Below are 17,360 nucleotides of genomic sequence, written 5' to 3'. Positions count from 1 at the left end.
AGGAAAGTTGGTCAATTTTGCGAGACAAAACCTGAAGGCATTACCACATCTGTGAATGTTTCTGCATCACATCATATCACTTTTCCTGTGACAAACTGAAGGTAGTAAATTCATCGCTTTCCTCAGGTTCTTACACCATCTGGTGGTGGGTGCATTGAACAACATGTACAGTAACACCAACAGGTGAAGACTCCCCTGTGCATGAAGATAATTAATGCAGTCTGCAGTTTGTCTCATTTTAAAGGCTCTGTCCAGAAAACCATTAATTTAGCACAGAGAACGTATATTATTTTTCTCTTTCTCTGGCCTGAGTATTCCATTATCCAGTGGTTCTCAGATGGTAGGTAATCCCTAAATGGACCACCTTGAGATGATAGCAGGTGAACCATGGTCCCAGCAGGTGAGACTGGATGATATTCTAATCCTGATATATCATTCTTATTAAAAATCATATTTTGGCAAATGTTTCACTTTAGCAAAATCTGATGCATGTTACATCTATTTAACATCCAACTGGAAAGTCTTTGGGTTTCTCTGTTATTTTTTCAAGTGGTAAAATGTGATTTAATTAACTCATTACATCACATATTATGACAGACCAAAGCTGAAATTATGAAAATCTTTTTAATGAAAATAGTCATTTATATTTCACACTTTGATTTGTCAGCACTATCAGAAACAACGATTTTTGAAGTCAGTGAGATCTCTCAGCAAAGCTTTCAGGGCATCAGTGGGGTTGTTACAGTAGAATAACCTGCTGAGGATAGGTGTGTGTTTGTATTGTTAAAAGCAGACAAATGTGGTAGCATGTCTTTGGGGTAGGGCCTTGGACAATGATGAAGTCAATGGAAATTGAAGATGCTGCGGTGTGAGCCGTCAAGCTGAGTCCTTTATTCAACACCTTTCATGAACTCCAGGAACTCTGTCAGAGGGAGAAAACTCAAAGTCAGTGTATGAAACTAATACAGATTCTCAGTCTGCAGAGGGGCTGTTTGAGGGCCCTTGTGGACCAGATGAAATGTGAGTTAAGACAGCCCTCAAGACTGCAAGCTAGTGAAGTCTGCACATAGGATGCCCCTTGTCAGCAGAAAAAAACACAGTTGTGAACAATAATGTTAACAATGGCTCCATTTTCGTTAAGTCATGTCAGTGAATCAGAATGCACAATTCCAGAGCCCTAGAATTAGCCCATCAAGATGGAATGCAGCCATGTGATTTTCCTGTAGCCTTGACAAGTCAAAATGTCTGCAGTGAAAAGGGCCTATTGTCTATATGTGAATATTGTTTGTAGGATTTTCAGCATTCAGTTGGTGTGGTGTGCTTCTAATGGCCAGCTCACCTACCATCATAATCAATTTTTCCATCGTTGTTTTTGTCTCCATCCTTCATCAGCTCCTCAATATCATCTTCTGTGATGGACTCTCCAGTGTTAATCAGCATGGCCTTTAGCTCTTCTAAGTCTATGTAGCCATCTCCATTCCTTAAGCAAAGATGAAAGAATCAGTCCTCTCATCTGGGATTTGTGCTGAGTTGAAATCTAACATGTAACTGCTCTGTGTGTTTGCTGTGCTGACCAAATCATTTCTCTCTCTCTCAAACTCTATCATCATGAGACAGTACATTGTAGTGAAGTTTGAGATATTGATCTTCTATGAGCTTTGTTTGACTTTCATGATACTTCCGACATAAGTGTCAGTGGAAATCTGGAAATTTCTGATAATAACTTTATGATGCTCCTGTGGATTTTGAAAGGGAACTGCGGAGTGTGTCAACAGAAACTTACTTGTCAAACATGCGAAACAGTTCAGCCAACTCCTCCTCTGATTTTCCTTTGCTCTCCTCCTTCATGCAGCGGACCATCATAACCAAGAACTCATCAAAATCTACTGTGCCACTGCCTGTGAACATACACCATAAAGACTCCAGAAATCTATATCATGTTTGCAGTTATTTTACCTCCAAAAACTCTCCTTACATTAACACTGGAGTTGCTTTAAGTCATTTGATTTCATGCCATAAAACAAACATGCACCTGATGTCTGCACTACAGTGATGTGACTGGCTTAATGATGCTGACATACCATCCTCATCCACCTCATCAATCATCTCCTGTAATTCTTCAGGGGTGGGATTCTGTCCCAGCATCCTCATCACCTTTCCCAACTCTTTGGTGCTGATGCAGCCATCCTCTGCATCCTGGATGAAGATGTCAAATGCAGCCTTGAACTCTGAAAAGGACACAACAGCTGTTACTGTCTGACAAGCAGATTGGTACTAAAGTTACTTGGAACTACAAACAAAGAAAGCACGTAGAAATGCTTCCAGGGCCCTGCTAAAACTGAAGGAATTTGTCATGCTTTGGTAATCAGGTCTGTAATTTCCCTAATAATGTCCCAGGAAGTCATGGAAAGAATTGTATTTACAATTTCATTCTGATAAAGGCTGTAACAATATGAAGTTTTCACTGCATGATTATTGTGGTCAAACAAATTCACATCTCAAATTGACATGATAATTAGTTGTACATTAATATGTGATTCTGAACACAGCCTATGCCTTGGACGGACGAGATGACATGGCAGGTGACGGGACACAGGTGATGTGAAACCCAGAGGTGATTGTTTGAAGACAAACCAATAATGTTTTGGTGAGTTTTATTTAGTTTATGCCCAGTTTGAATGAAGTGTGTCTCACAATTAGTTGACTAAGCAGTTAAGCTTGTCTTAGTTTGGTAAAAGAGAGAAACTTGAATTCAGAAGGTCGGGAATTGTACTTTTCTGTTTAGTATGAAAAACAGGTTGTGAATATATTTTCTTTACTCATTAGACTCAATATTGAACTTGCTGTTTTTCCAGCTGAAACTACAGACAATCTCCTCTTTTCAAAACCATTTCTGTGAGGATGGGCCAGAGCTAGCTGGTTAGCATGCTAACTCCAGTCAACATCTCTGCAACACAGTATGTAGACATCTTTTTCTCCCAGAATCATGTGTCTCTATTTGAATTTAGAGAACTGAGATCTGATCAAAGGAACAAAGAATATATTCATTATAAGAATTGTCAATTTCAGTATAAATAATATTGACTAGTAGAAAATATTAGTCAGTGTTCTTCAAAAATGACACTAGCACACTAAATCTAAGTGGATTCAATTTCAAGTTATATGAAAACTTCAAAAATTACGTAGGCTAATTCTCAATAAAAAAGAAATCAGAGACAATCAGACTCTTAAACTTAAGCACTAAAAAAGAATTGGAGAAATGCTCAAATTAAGCTACCTTTACCTTTTCTTTTTTACTTTAGGTTACACAGACTAGTCTTGCTTGATCTACATGGTAATCTGAGGCAAAACATTGCATAGCTGAAAACCCTCATCATTTATCCATTCTGTAGATGCAATTTCTACACAATAACATTTAAAGAATGGTGTGTGTTCATATTTAATTTCATTGTTTTTGTAAATTGTGGTATTGTTACAGTTTGCTAATTCAGATTTGCACAAGTGTTAATAGCAGTAGTATTCATACTTGTAATGTTGAATACTTTCAGTAGAAATACATATAGAAAAATAAATGCAGACAATGGTAGTAATAATAACAATAACAAGTAGTTTTCCTCACCATTTTTCTGCTCCTCAGTCAAGTTCTCAACCTTAAGGGAAACAAAGTCAGGATAAATATTGCATTTCTATTCTATATATATATATATATATATATATATATATATATATATATATATATATATATATATATATATATATATATAGTCACATTTGTATGTTTGTATGTATGTTGTATGTACCATGATGGCATTTCTAAAATATGTGTCATATCACGTTCACATATTTATGACCTGACTGTCAAATCAGGAGATGGTGGTTGAGTCACAGATGAGAAGGCTGAGAAGCTAGATCACTGAGATTGTGTTTCAACATTTGTAGCAGGGCACCAGTTGAAAGACCTTGGGACAATTTCCAGCCATGTATGGTGTGACAGAAATTGGATATTTTGGATGAGAACTCAGTCCATCTCCAGCGGTGTGGCATCCAAAACAGCTGTTTTACACCAAAACATGATTGTCCTAACCATAACCAAGTTTTTTTGTGTCTACACCGATCCACACAAAAAGTGCAGGGCTATTGCTCCATAAAACAGAAAAGAAAAAAAAGACGTTGCAACATAAAGAAATGTAAGGCTTAACATATCTGTAGTTTGCAAAATCATACAGTACATTGGCACCATTAATTCTGGGAACTGGGTTTACTGATGAGTCAGAGTAGGATTTCAGCTCAGCAGCTACAGTAGACTGTTAATCTCAGCAATGACAGCAATGTCACACTGCCTTCTTCGCTTACTATTCTTGTTTTGTGGGTACAATAGGTGGGGTGGGGGTGTGTTTTAATAGCCATCAGCTGTCCCAGTGTCCCTGTCACTCTGCGCTCTGTCTCGCCTTAGTACTTCCATTGTTTCTGTGTCACACAAGTTACAGGAAAACACACTATTGTTGTTGTGTTTTCTCATTATTTTTGATATCTTTTATTCATTTAATTATTATAAAAAGGCTGTTTCAATGTATTTTCTCAAAAATTGTTTCAAAGTTGTCTTCACACTGATGATTTAATATTGTTGTGGATACATACTTAATAAATACTTTACAAAAATGTACCACTCCATTGTCATTGTTTTACAGCACTCATATCCACCACACAAAAAACAAAGGATATGTCAAGATCACTAAATCTTGTTGTATTGCATGTACTGCACAGACCTCCAAACTTTATCAAGCATGCTCTTATAATTTCATGCAACACAGTGTGTTGTTTTTGTATGTTTCTACCTTTTTATTGTTGCTGAAGCACAACAAACAAGGACCTGATCTGTACCTATTAGTTGCTTTAGAAATCAATGTAAATTCATTCAGACAGAGAAAAACAGCAGAGTATCATACTTGGTTGAATCTTTACTCACCGCGGCTTTATATACATCATCCATGGCTGCTGTTCCTTCCCTTCCTCTGACACACCACTGCACTCACTACTGCCCTCAGATACAGGACAAATACAGCCAGCAGCGACTGCCTTGGTCTTTATTGTTGGAGGAGTGTGATACTAAAAAAGTCTCTTGACCCATCCCCCAAAATACAGAGGTGATAGAAGGAGGAGTAACAGAGAGAAATATCTATAAATAGGAAACAGCAGTAGCCAACCAACAATGGTGGATGACTGACAGCAGCACCCTAAGTGGAGATGCTCTCTTTAGGGCTTCATGCTGTCTCTGTGATCAGCTCATATTAATGAAACTTATCATAATTTTTTCTTCTGTTCTCAGAATTCACCTCTACTTCCATACACACCCCAGATACAGTATTTACATATTTGGTCAAAAAAACACATGTAATTTTGTGACACCTGTATCATCATATTCAGAATAATTATGGTTTATAGGTTTCTGAAGAGCCAGAGTGAAGCTCAAAGTGGGTTGTACTGGCCATCCCTAACTTGGCAGTACCTGACACTACTTAACTCCCAGCCAGTTAAAAAAAGAGGTGGAGTTTGGGTGGAGCTCAAGCAACCCTGCTTAGTTAAACAAGGCCAGTTAGCTTTAAGCTGCCAAGCTAGCTAAGGCTAACAAGCTATCTCTGTTCATGCATAAAGAGAAGTGAATTTCCTCTCACATTATTCACACAAGATTTATATGCCCCAAACAGATAGGGCTCCATGCTAGGCTAAAAACTTGTGCTAGCCAACCACCGCTACTCAGCCTCTTGCTAACTTACGCGCGGAAAAAAAGCTGGATGAGCTAAGAGCGAGGATTACAAGGCAGCGGGAAATAAGAGAGTGGTGCACTCTAATCTTCACCAAGACCTAGCTTTCAGACAGTGCTGTTCAGCTACTGACTCACTCTGTACACCAAGGAGACTGAACTGCAGTCTCTAGTAAGGCCACAGGGGGAGGTGTGTGTTTATCCACAACCCGTAGTGTGGCGATAAACGGACTGTTTATAAGCACTGTTCCCCAGATGTGGAATTTTTACTGCTAAAATGCCGTTCCTATTATCTACAGACGGAATTTACTGTTGTGTTTTTGGCTGTGTGTTTACATCTCCCAGCGAGCTAACTCCACGGCAGCGCTCAGCAAACCCCACAGCGTCATCAACGCGCAAGAGATGGCTCATCCTGATGCTGTTTTTTATTGCTGCTAGTGACTTTAACCAAAGCAATTTATGGACTGTATTTCCTAAATTTTTTTAACGTGGATATTTCCACCCATGATAAGAACATACATGGATCATGTTTACAGTGGCATACGCGGTGCCTACAGGGCTGTACCCCGCCTCACTTCAGAGACCACATCTCTTTGTTCCTGTATCCGGCCTACAGAGAAAGTAGGCACAAGGCAGCAACTCTTGAGGACTCTTCTGTCAGCATACAGGATGCTGAGTACTATGCTGAGTATGTGACTGCGTATATTAGCACTTAGTATGGTGGGCACGACAACAACATACAAGTCAGGAAGTTTCCCGACCAGAGGCCCTGGATAAACAGTCAGGTACATCACATGTTGCATGCTCACTGTCTTGCATTTAGACTGGGCAATGAGACAGAGTCCAAAGCTGTGAAGTATGGACTGGAAAAAGCCATCACAGTAGCCAAAAGGCAGTACAGAAAGAAGCTGGATGGTTTCTATTCCACTGCTGACTCTGGGTGGATGTGGCCCACAGCACATCACAGACTGCAGGACCACCAGCAGCACCACTAGCTCCAGCCTGCCGGATGACCTCAATACCTTTAACACCCACTTCGAGACCCCCAGCCACACCACAGAGATGAGGCACACACACACCGGGACCCCTCATCAGACCAGGTACACAGAGTCCTGAGGAAGATCAATCCCCACAAGGCAGCTGGACCAGACAATCTCCCTGGGAGGGCTCTCAGAGCATGTGCCAACATTCTTTTTGATGTTCTCACCTCAATCTTCAACTTTTCTCTCAGCCATGGAACCGACAACTATTGTCCCCCTTCCCAAGAAGAGCCCACCCACCTGCCTGAATGATTACAGACCGGTAGCACTCACTCCAGTCGTCATGAAGTGTTTAAATGAGTGGTGCTGACCCACATTCAGAGCAGCATACTGGATCCCCTGGACCCCCTGCAGTATGCCTACTGGCCCAAATGATCCACCTCAGACGCTGTGGCTGCTGTTCTCCACTCTTCCCTCTCCCACCTGGAAAATAAAGACTCCTCAGGACGCTCTTTGTGGACTACAGTTCCACCTTCAATGTGGTCACCCTCTACAAACTCACAGACAAACTGTCTATACCTGGTCTGCAACCCATCCTCTGTGACTGGATCCTAGACTTTTTGACTGGCAGGCCCATGTCTATCAGGATTGGTAATTGGACTTCAGCCAGCTTTATTACAAATATTGGCACTCTACAAGGGTACATCTTCAGCACCATCCTCTACACCCATGACTGTGTCGCTTTCCAAAAGGACAACATCATCCTAAAGTTTGTGAATGACACCGCAGTGATAGGATGCATCACTAGCTGGGACGAAGTGATCTGCAGGAGGGAGGTGGCCAGTCTGGTGTCATGGTGTGAGGACAACAGCCTTACCCTCAACACAGACAAGATGAAGAAGATGATAGTGGACATGAGAAAAAAAGATCGGCTACTGCACATCTGGGTGCTAGAAGTAGAGAGGGTGGGCAGCTTTAAATACCTGGGCATCCACATCAGTTCAGACCTCGCTTGGTCTCTTAACACCACACAGCTGGTAAAGAGGGCCCAACGGTGGCTGTATTTTCCGAGGAGGCTGAGGAAGTTTGGTATGTCGCCTGAGATCCTCAGCAACTTCTACAGCTGCATTGTTAAGAGCATCTTGACCAGCTGCATCACCATATGGTCCAGCAGCACTTTGGACACCTGCAGAGAGTGGTAAAGACTGCTGAGAAGATCACCAGGACTCCACTGCCCTCTCTGCAGAGCATCTACCACCGCAGAGTCCACAGGAGAGCTGCCTCCATCTTCAAAGACCAAACCCACCCCCAGCACGGATTGTTCACACATCTACCCTCAGGCCAGAGGTACAGAAGTGTTAAATCCAAGACCACCAGACTCTTTCTTTCCCACTGCCATCAGACTCCTAAACAGCTGTTTTATTATTATTGTTAGTATTGTTGCTGCTGCTTTTTTCTTTATTTATCACATGCTGCCTTGTAAAATTGCTATATTTTGTACATTTTTGTTGTATATATTTCTTTTTACATTGATGGCATTCTGTGGACAGCAAATGAAGCATTTCAATGTACAGAGAAACATGTTTCGTTACTGTGCATATGACATTAAACACTTCAGGAATCTTGAACACTCACCAGGTGCTAGATCTGGGTTCGCTAGATTTCTTTTTGTTATCCTGCTGTGTCTATTCTTTTCCCATCACTTCTCTGTACATTCATAAAATATATTTCAATCCACTCAGCAGTCAAAATACAAAAGTACAACACAGCAGTGGATAAGAGCATTTCTGGGGCCTGTTGCTGCAGACACATTGAAAAAGAGAGTAACAATAAATCCACTACTTATTCCCAAAAGCTTAAAAAAAAACAAACTCTGTTCTCTCTTCAACTCTGGGTGTTTATTTCTCCAGTAGCTCCTTGCTCTTCCCACAACCTGAATATTAGTGACTGGAATTTGCTGACGTGAAGCTGAGCTTCTGACTAATGTCACACAAAGGGGCCACAGCCTTAATTATGAGAAACGGTGAGCCTTAGAAACCAGCCTCAAATGTCCATTTGAAGAACTGCAGTTTTTGGTACTGCCATGTTGGCTTAATTTTTATCCCTTGTAGTTGCTGCTCAGGGAAGACAAAATGTTATAAATGTGGATAATATGCCAGCCCTCATCAGAAAAATGACTGTGCAGATTTACTGTGAAAGCAACTCATTATGACCCATATTTACACTTTGTTGTTAGGCCGCGACCTTATGGGGCTGTAGTGCTAATACATGTCCTTAACGACTCTGTAAGGTCACTCCCACATAGAGTTTAAAAGCCTGCACCTCCCCTCCAGTTAGTTAGAACTGAAAAAGCCTCTTGAATGAGGTGAAACATCTTCAAGGAGCTCTTAGAATTACCATGACCTTGATGAATGAAAACCTTCATCAACACTGTTGACCTCAGTTGTTCATAAGAATGTTTTTTTGAAGACACTGAAATTCCCTTTTACACAGTCGTACATAAACATATATAGTAAATATATGTAGCAACATAATACAAAATGAAGAAAAAGACAGAGTAGTCTGTCTAAAATGTCACTACTCTGAAATTTTGGCTCTGCATTGTGTGACTGATTTTTAAGGCTAATACAAATTGTTGATATTTAGGGTTTAAAAATAGAATGAAGCAAATATTTTCCATATTATTTTTTTTAAAAACATGAACAAATAAAGGATCCCATTAACAATATTGACAAAGATACAGCACGTACTGAGCATGACATATACAGTGTAAAAATAACCTTGCCACTGCTTCACTGACTAAGTAATGGCAACACTTTCTTTATATTTTCTTATGTACTGACCTTTATTTTCCACCTGATAACAGTCATATGCTGAAACACACATATCTGCAATATGCTAATATCATATGTCTATTCATCAGGAAGGCTAAATGGTACTCAGGGCAAAGTGAAGGATCTGTTGGAAATCCCTGCCAACAATTGGAGTGGCATCACATTGCATGCTTGTTAGGTCACTCATATCAATTTCACCATAAACATGTAAGCTCTCCATATTTAAACATTTTGAAGAGGCAGCCATTCTGGTGATATTGAAGGAAATTAAAGGTTTAGTTTTCATAACTACATATAATTGTACTTATTTACCATGCCCCAAGTGTAGAGTGGAGTCAGATGTCTACATGACAATACATACACGGATAGGGCTATTTTGATCGTGTGTCCTTGGCTGGAAATAGTAGTCCTCTGCCAGTGGGAATGGTGACAGAGGGACTATAGCAATAAATCTCTGTTGTAAGGCTAACACTATGGAGGATAGACAGAAAGCACCTGCCACTGTGCAGCAGCTGTAGAGTTAACTCAGAGGTCTAAGGTCAAGCCTCCTACTTTAATGCTATCTCTATGAAGGATACAGTGATAATTTTACTCATCTATTGTCAAAATGTATTGACAAAAATTACACAAAACTGTAGCACACTGCTTCAAGTCGGAAGATAGCTACAAATAGCATCAATAAAAACTGACAAGTTAATCATATGGCAATATTAGTCTACCAGTAGCACAAACATGAGGTTGACATTTTTGTTTTTCAATCCTATTAATGTATTCCATTACTCCCGAAGTCTACCAATATTAATAAATACGGCAGCAAAGGAGGAAATTGAAGATAATGTAGTTAAAGAGTAAATACTCCACAAAGATAAGGGGGATGGGGACTGATGGTTGGGTCAAACAAATACAGGACTTCAGCAGGTCGTTATTTTTGGTCCAGTGTAACAGCAAAATTCAACAGTGAGTCATTTTAACTAACAGTACCCACATTTATTGTTGCACATTCACACAGATTAAAATGAACACATTAAAAGTTCTGTTAAGTTCACTTTTAAATGAGCTACTCTATGCTATTCTTTGTCATCAGAAACTTTTTCCCATCCATCCCCTGTCCCCAGTAGTGTTGGCGTTTTAACACATGCATTACTGAAATTATGAAATTATTACTTTTGTAAAGTCAAAGAATGCTTACCACCTGACCCGACCCTGTGGTAGACATCATATACAATGACAAAATGTGTTATATGGCATACTTGATTTATCTGGAAAGCTTCATCATGTGACAGAGTTACTTTGCTTTGATCATATCCTGTTCAGCAGCTTTGTATTCTAGCCTTGCAACGTCTTCTTGGAGACTTTTAAAAATAGACCCATAATAATAAATCCAACACTGATAGTCTTCTGTGATTATTTATCCATTTTCTGTGTTGAAGACTGTTTTTGCTTTTGGCTGTACATACAGTGTTGCCCATCACAGAGTTTGTATTAAATTACAATAAACTTGAAATGTTACCCTCTTCCATTTAATAATGCCTAGTCACTCTTATCAGTGTTGTTAATTCTAGTGGGAGTTCATTACCCTCCCGTTCATAATCAGTGGTTGCAAACAAACTTGTTCACAGTTCACTGTTTGCAAAAAAATATGGGCACATTTTTCGCATGTTCATGCTCAAGACTGCCTACATAAAGTAATATAGGTGCATTAGTAACTGAAGTTGAATAAGTCATGTAGTTATCTTAAGCCAAACTACAATATAATTCTAAATGTAACCAAGTAGTTATAGGGCCTAAACCTAACCAACTGCAAGCATACAGCTGAGGTCTCGTATCCAACATATGCTGCAATATTCGTGTTATTTTGAGAGAGGTGATAAATGTCATTTCAGGAGCCACTGGTAGTCAAACTATTCAGTCATTTGGATATCATGATGTGTTGGGTAAACATTGTAACTGCTTAGCATCAGTAAATTTCTTCTTTGTAAGCATGTTAACATGCAGATTGTCTCATCCCAACATTTAATTAGAAAAATATCAGTAGTTTCATTAGCTAAGATCAAGAAATTTTTGGCATGCATACAATCAATAAGTCAAAGAAGGTCATATAGTTTTTGTACAACAAACTAACGATACATAGCCACTGCAGTCGTGGTCAAAAGTTTCCATCCACTTGTAAAGAACGTGATATCATGGCCGTCTTTAGTTCCAGTGATTTTTACAACTCTCATGTTTCTGTGATGGAATGAGTGCAACACATACTTGGTTCAGTAATTAATTTATTATAGGTCTTCTGAAAATGTGACCTAATCTGCTCGATCAAAAATACAATTTTGAATAGAAAAGTTGTGTCAAATTGTCTTCATGGCATGGCTTCTTAACTTCTGAGTGATTATGATTGACAGGTGATGATTTTCCTCCATTTTATCTTATTCCATGTTAATAGGACCTGTTTGATACAGCCATTACACTCAACCACAAACACTACAATATGAAAGTCTAAGGAGCTCAGCATTGATTTGAAAGATCACATCATTGATTGGAACAAGTCAGGAAAGTCGCTTGTAGCCATTTCAAAGCAGTTACAGCTCCGAAGATCAACTGTACAAACAACTGTTTAAGTATAAAGTGCATGGCACAGTTGTGTCACTGCCACCATCAGAAAACACAAAATATCACCTGCTGCTGAGAGAAAACTGGTCAGGATGTTAAGAGTCAACCAAAAACCACCAAAAAGCTGGAAGACAGTTGCCAGTGGTCACAGTCAAGTGTGTTTTACATCAACATGAGCTGAGAAGCTGCTGTACAAGAAAGAAGCTCTTGATCCAGATGCAGAACCTTAAAGTTCGACTGAAGTTTACTGCTGATCACATGGACAAAGAAAAAAACCTTCTGGAGGAAAACTCTGTGGTCAGAGGAAACAAACACTGAGTTGTTGACCACAGTGAGCAGCAATATGTTTGGAGGAGAGACGGCGAGGCCTTTAACCCAAAGCTGCTGTCAGGCACGGTGCTGGTTGTATCAGAGAAACATGAGAGCTGTAGAAATCATTGAAACTGAAAACTTCCATGATATACTGTACATCTTCCTAACAAGTGTCAACCTTTGACCACAACTGTATATCAAGCTCAAATGCTTAGAAATGTTTACCTTACACAAAGTGACAAACGGCATTTTGTTACCTAACTACAAAAGAAAGCTATATCCATTATTATTATTCTATTATTATTCGTATTACATCTTTTAAACAAATTGTCTTTCAGCACATTGTTGTTACTGCAGGTAACAGTAGGTGTTGAATAAAGTCAGATAAGAGCAGAGTTCATTCCACATGTTGGGTGAATTCTTCTGGTGCACTTAAGGAGTGTCCCGCCTTGTTCTGGATGGCAGAGTGGATCTTCCTCAGGTTCTGTCGGACTCTGACAAACTCCATCAACTGGGCTTCCTCTCGTACTTTCTCCTCTTGTTCCTTCTCCCTCTGACAAGAGACAAGAAAAGCAGTCATATTACATATTAATATGAAGATTGAAAAATGCATTTCTACAAGACAAGTGCAAAACAGTTATGATTTGAGAGACATATAATGACTGCCAAATGATCTGTTTAGAGTCACCCAAGCTTCCCATGCATACACACTCTCTGTGTATTCTATGTTTGCGTATATTTCCTGTATTGTTTTTTTTAATTCTTGTCATCTATATTTATGTGTCTTGTATTTGGACTGCATTTGACAACAGAGGATTAAAGACACTATGAAAAAGGACCTCCTCCTTGAACCGGCACCTTATTGTGGTGGAGGAGTTTGAGCACCTGAATGATCCTAGGAGCTATGTTGTCCGGGGCTTAATGCCCCTTGTAGGGTCTCCCAAGGCAAACAGGTCCGAGGTGACAGGTCAGACTAAGATCAGTTCAAAAGCCCCTAATGACGGAGATAAAATCGAGGATGCGTACGTCGCCCGGATTGGCGTTACCGGGGCCCCACCCTGGAGCCAGGCCTGGGGTTGGGGCTTGCAGGTGAGCGCCTGGTGGCCGGGTCTTAGCCCAAGGGACCCGGCCGGGCGCAGCCCGAAGGAGCGACGTGGGCCCGCCCTCCTGTGGGCTCACCACTCGCAGGAGGGTTCAGAAGGGGCGGGTGCGGTGTGATTTGGGTTGCGGTCGTGGGCGGGGGCCCCAGCGACCCAATCCCCGGATGGTGACTCTAGCCATGGGGACATGGAATGTCACCTCACTGGGGGGGAAAGAGCCTGAGCTGGTGCGAGAGGTTGAGCGGTACCGACTAGAGATAGTCGGGCTCTCCTCTATGCACAGTCTGGGCTCTGAACTGAACTCCTTGAGAGAGGCTGGACTCTCTTCTATTCTGGAGTTGCCCGCGGTGAGAGGCGGCGAGCTGGTGTGGGCTTGCTTATAGCTCCTCGGCTCAGCCGCCATGTGTTGGAGTTTACCCCAGTGAACGAGAGGCTCGTTTCCCTGCGCCTTCGGGTCGGGGATAGGTCTCTCACTGTTGTTTCGGCTTATGGGCCGAACAGCAGTGTAGAGTAGCCGGCCTTCTTGGAGTCCCTGGGAGGGGTACTGGAGAGTGCTCCAACCGGGGACTCCGTCGTTCTTCTGGGGGACTTCAACGCTCACGTGGGCAGCGACAGTGTTACCTGGAGGGGTGTGATTGGGAAGAACGGCCTCCCCGATCTGAACCAGAGTGGTATTTTGTTACTGGACTTCTGTGCTAGTCACAGTTTGTCCATAACGAACACCATGTTCAAGCATAAGGGTGTCCATATGTGCACATGGCACCAGGACGCCCTCGGCCGGAGGTCAATGATCGACTTTGTGGTCGTGTCATCTGGCCTCCGGCCGTATGTCTTGGACACTCGGGTGAAGAGAGGGGCTGAGCTGTCAACTGATCACCACCTGGTGGTGAGTCGGATCCGTTGGCAGGGGAGGAAGCTGGACAGACCTGGCAGGCCCAAACGTATTGTGAGGGTCTGCTGGGAACGTCTGGCAGAACCCTCTGTCAAAGATGTCTTTAACTCCCACCTCCAGGAGAGCTTGGACCTGATCCCGAGGGAGGCTGGGGACATTGAGTCCGAATGGACCATGTAATCCACTTCCATTGTTGACGCGGCTGTCCGGAGCTGTGGCCGTAGGGTCTCCGGACCCGGTGGTGGACTCTGGAAGTAAGGGATGCTGTCAAGCTGAAGAAGGAGCTGACGGGTACCAGCAGGCCAGGCGGGCGGCAGCACGGGCAGTCGCGGAAGCAAAAACTCAGGTCTGGGAAAAGTTCGGAGAGGCCATGGAGGAGGACTATCGGTCAGCCTCGAGGAAATTCTGGCAAACCATCCGGCGCCTCAGGAGGGGGAAGCAGTTCTCCACCAACACTCTTTACAGTGGAGGTGGGGAGCTGTTGACCTCGACTGGAGATGTTGTCGGGCGGTGGAAGGACTACTTCGAGGATCTCCTCAATCCCACTGACATGTCTTCCATAGAGGAAGCAGAGGCTGGGGACTTGGAGGTTGACTCATTCATCACCCAAGCCGAAGTCACTGAGGTAGTCGGGAAGCTCCTCGGTGGCAAAGTACCGGGGGTGGATGAGATCCGCCCTGAGTACCTCAAGTCTCTGGATGTTGTAGGGCTGTCTTGGTTGACACGTCTCTGCAACATTGCATGGCAGTCGGGGACAGTGCCTCTGGACTGGCAGACCGGGGTGGTGGTCCCCCTATTTAAAAAGGGGGACCGGAGGGTGTGTTCCAACTATCGGGGATCACACTCCTCAGCCTCCCTGGGAAAGTCTATTCCAGGGTACTGGAGAGGAGAATTTGGCCAATAGTCGAACCTCGGATCCAGGAGGAACAATGCGGTTTTCGTCCGGGCCGCGGAACACTGGACCAGCTCCATACCCTCCGCAGAGGGTTCATGGGAGTTTGCCCAACCAGTCCACATGTGTTTTGTGGACTTGGAGAAGGCATTTGACCGTGTCCCTTGTGGCATTCTGTGGGAGGTGCTCCGAGAGTACGGGTCGGAGGCCCTCTGTTAAGGGCTGTACGGTCCCTGTATGAGCGGAGCAGGAGCTTGGTTCGCATTGCCGGCAGTAAGTCAGACCTGTTCCCGGTGCATGTTGGACTCCGGCAGGGCTGCCCTTTGTCACCGGTTCTGTTCATTATTTTCATGGACAGAATTTCTAGGCGCAGCCACAGGCCGGAGGGGATCTGGTTCAGGAGCCACAGGATTTCATCTCTGCTTTTCGCATATGATGTGGTCTTGTTGGCTCCTTCGGGCCGGGACCTCCAGCATGTCCTGGGGCGGTTTGCAGCTGAGTGTGAAGCGGCTGGGATGAGAATCAGCACCTCCAAATCCGAAGCCATGGTTCTCGACCGGAAAAAGGTGGTGTGACGGCCCTGTTGAGCATCTGCTTGTCCTCTCAGTGCCTTCTAGGAGAACCAGGAAGCAGTGGGCCGTCCTAAGCAGACCACACCTTAGGGTGTGGCATCACTGATAAAAGGCTGCCTCAGTCAGTCTGCTCTCTCTCTCTGGTGGCTGAGCAGCTGACTGCTGCTATGGCCTACAACCTGCTGTGGTTTGGTGTTTGCTGTCTTAAATACATATAGACATGCACACACACACTACATTTGATACAACACACACCCACATTATGTTCTTTTCAGGTTGTTTAGTTAAATAAATACTGAAATCGTCTCAGAGCTCTGTGTGTCTCCTCTCCTTTGTTTCAACCTGAGAGCCAGGGTTGTAACAAATGGGGGCTCGTCCGGGATACTGAAAGCCTGGATAGTATGGTGGATTGGTAGGTTTCAGCTGGGTGGTGTTGTTGGCCTCATCAGTGGTCTGTTGTGGTGAGTACCTAAAGCTGATGTTGTTGCTGCAGCCTGCGGAAAGCATTTGTTTGGGGAGAGGCTTTCACATCTCTGTGGAAATGTGTGTTGGGTCAGTGTGTGATGAGGTTGTAGGCTCAGGATTTGGTGTTGCTAACCTGCCTGCATTTTGTTGCCCTTAATCATTGTGGTGCTTTGAAACAGCCTAAGTTGGTGGAACTACTTTTCTGGTAGGCATAAGAACGACCTCCACCTGTGAGCTCGTTGTTTATTGTTTTAGTTTGTTATTTTTGTGCACTAGCGTGGCCACAGCAACTTTTGCTTTGGGTACACCTCCGTGACTGTCCAGGTGGGCTGCTATTTCGATAGTTGCCCGGCCGGGTCATTGGGTTCTGTGTTTCAATTTCCCACCAATGCTAGTGCATGAAGACTAGGGTTGAGAGACTCAGCTAGCTTCCTGGTTAGGTAGTCAGCAAGGGAAACGATGTTCCACATTTTGGCTGTTGCCCTGGGTTAAGGGGAATTTGTCCGAGTGTTGTGCTGTGCAGGTTAGTCTAACTTGAGTTTTGCCAGGGAAAATTTTTTTTTGTGTGGGTGTTTTTTCCCTCTTGAATTTGGTTGCTGTGGGGTGAACCATGTCTGCTGTTGAGTTTTTGCAGAATCCCAGGGAGGATCTGTTAAACACCTTCACTAAAGAGCAGTTATTTAAGGTGGCTGACTATTTTGATGTGGAAATCCCTAGTAAGGCCCTCAAGGACTGTATCTTGAGTACGATCAAGGATCATTTGGTGCAGTTTGGGGTGTTGCCTGCTGCTATTGAAAGCGGTGATGCTGCATCAACTCCTACCTTACCTACTGTTTTTCCCCAGGTCAGTCCCCCAGAGCAGTCTTTGAAATTTGTGCGGCCTGTGGTTGGCATGTCTTTGACTTTTGAGCAACAAAAAGAGTTGTTGACCCTGCAGCATAAATTGGA

The 17,360-nt window shown here is 42.9% G+C and overlaps 2 protein-coding genes and 1 long non-coding RNA gene across 3 annotated transcripts in view; 1 reads left to right on the top strand and 2 right to left on the bottom strand.

Annotated features, from left to right (window-relative positions):
* Nucleotides 1-604: 604 nt before the first annotated feature.
* Nucleotides 605-5,109, bottom strand: tnnc1b (troponin C type 1b (slow)). The gene is made up of 6 exons (XM_037102728.1): nucleotides 4,967-5,109; nucleotides 3,620-3,650; nucleotides 2,082-2,228; nucleotides 1,784-1,898; nucleotides 1,344-1,480; nucleotides 605-922 (listed from the first exon to the last, which is right to left on the bottom strand). Exons 1-6 carry the CDS (start codon nucleotides 4,988-4,990, stop codon nucleotides 891-893), a joined length of 486 nt encoding a protein of 161 aa, XP_036958623.1. The 5' UTR covers nucleotides 4,991-5,109; the 3' UTR covers nucleotides 605-890.
* On the top strand, nucleotides 2,235-4,954 carry LOC119022145. Its single transcript, XR_005075839.1, has 3 exons — nucleotides 2,235-2,647; nucleotides 2,856-2,957; nucleotides 3,940-4,954. It is a non-coding gene; the product is annotated as an uncharacterized LOC119022145 (long non-coding RNA).
* A 5,591-nt stretch (nucleotides 5,110-10,700) lies between the features above and the next one.
* si:ch211-218o21.4 (actin-associated protein FAM107A) overlaps nucleotides 10,701-17,360 on the bottom strand; it is a 46,756-nt gene continuing 40,096 nt past the window's right edge. The window contains exon 4 of the mRNA XM_037102817.1: nucleotides 10,701-13,044. Coding sequence (XP_036958712.1) covers nucleotides 12,889-13,044 — 156 coding nt within the window. The 3' untranslated portion in view covers nucleotides 10,701-12,888. The remainder of the gene's footprint in view (nucleotides 13,045-17,360) is intronic.

Source organism: Acanthopagrus latus, chromosome 7, assembly GCF_904848185.1.
Source record: "Acanthopagrus latus isolate v.2019 chromosome 7, fAcaLat1.1, whole genome shotgun sequence".
Lineage (NCBI taxonomy): Eukaryota > Metazoa > Chordata > Actinopteri > Spariformes > Sparidae > Acanthopagrus > Acanthopagrus latus.
Note: the sequence above shows the minus strand (reverse complement) of the source record. Positions and strands in the feature narration are given on the sequence as shown.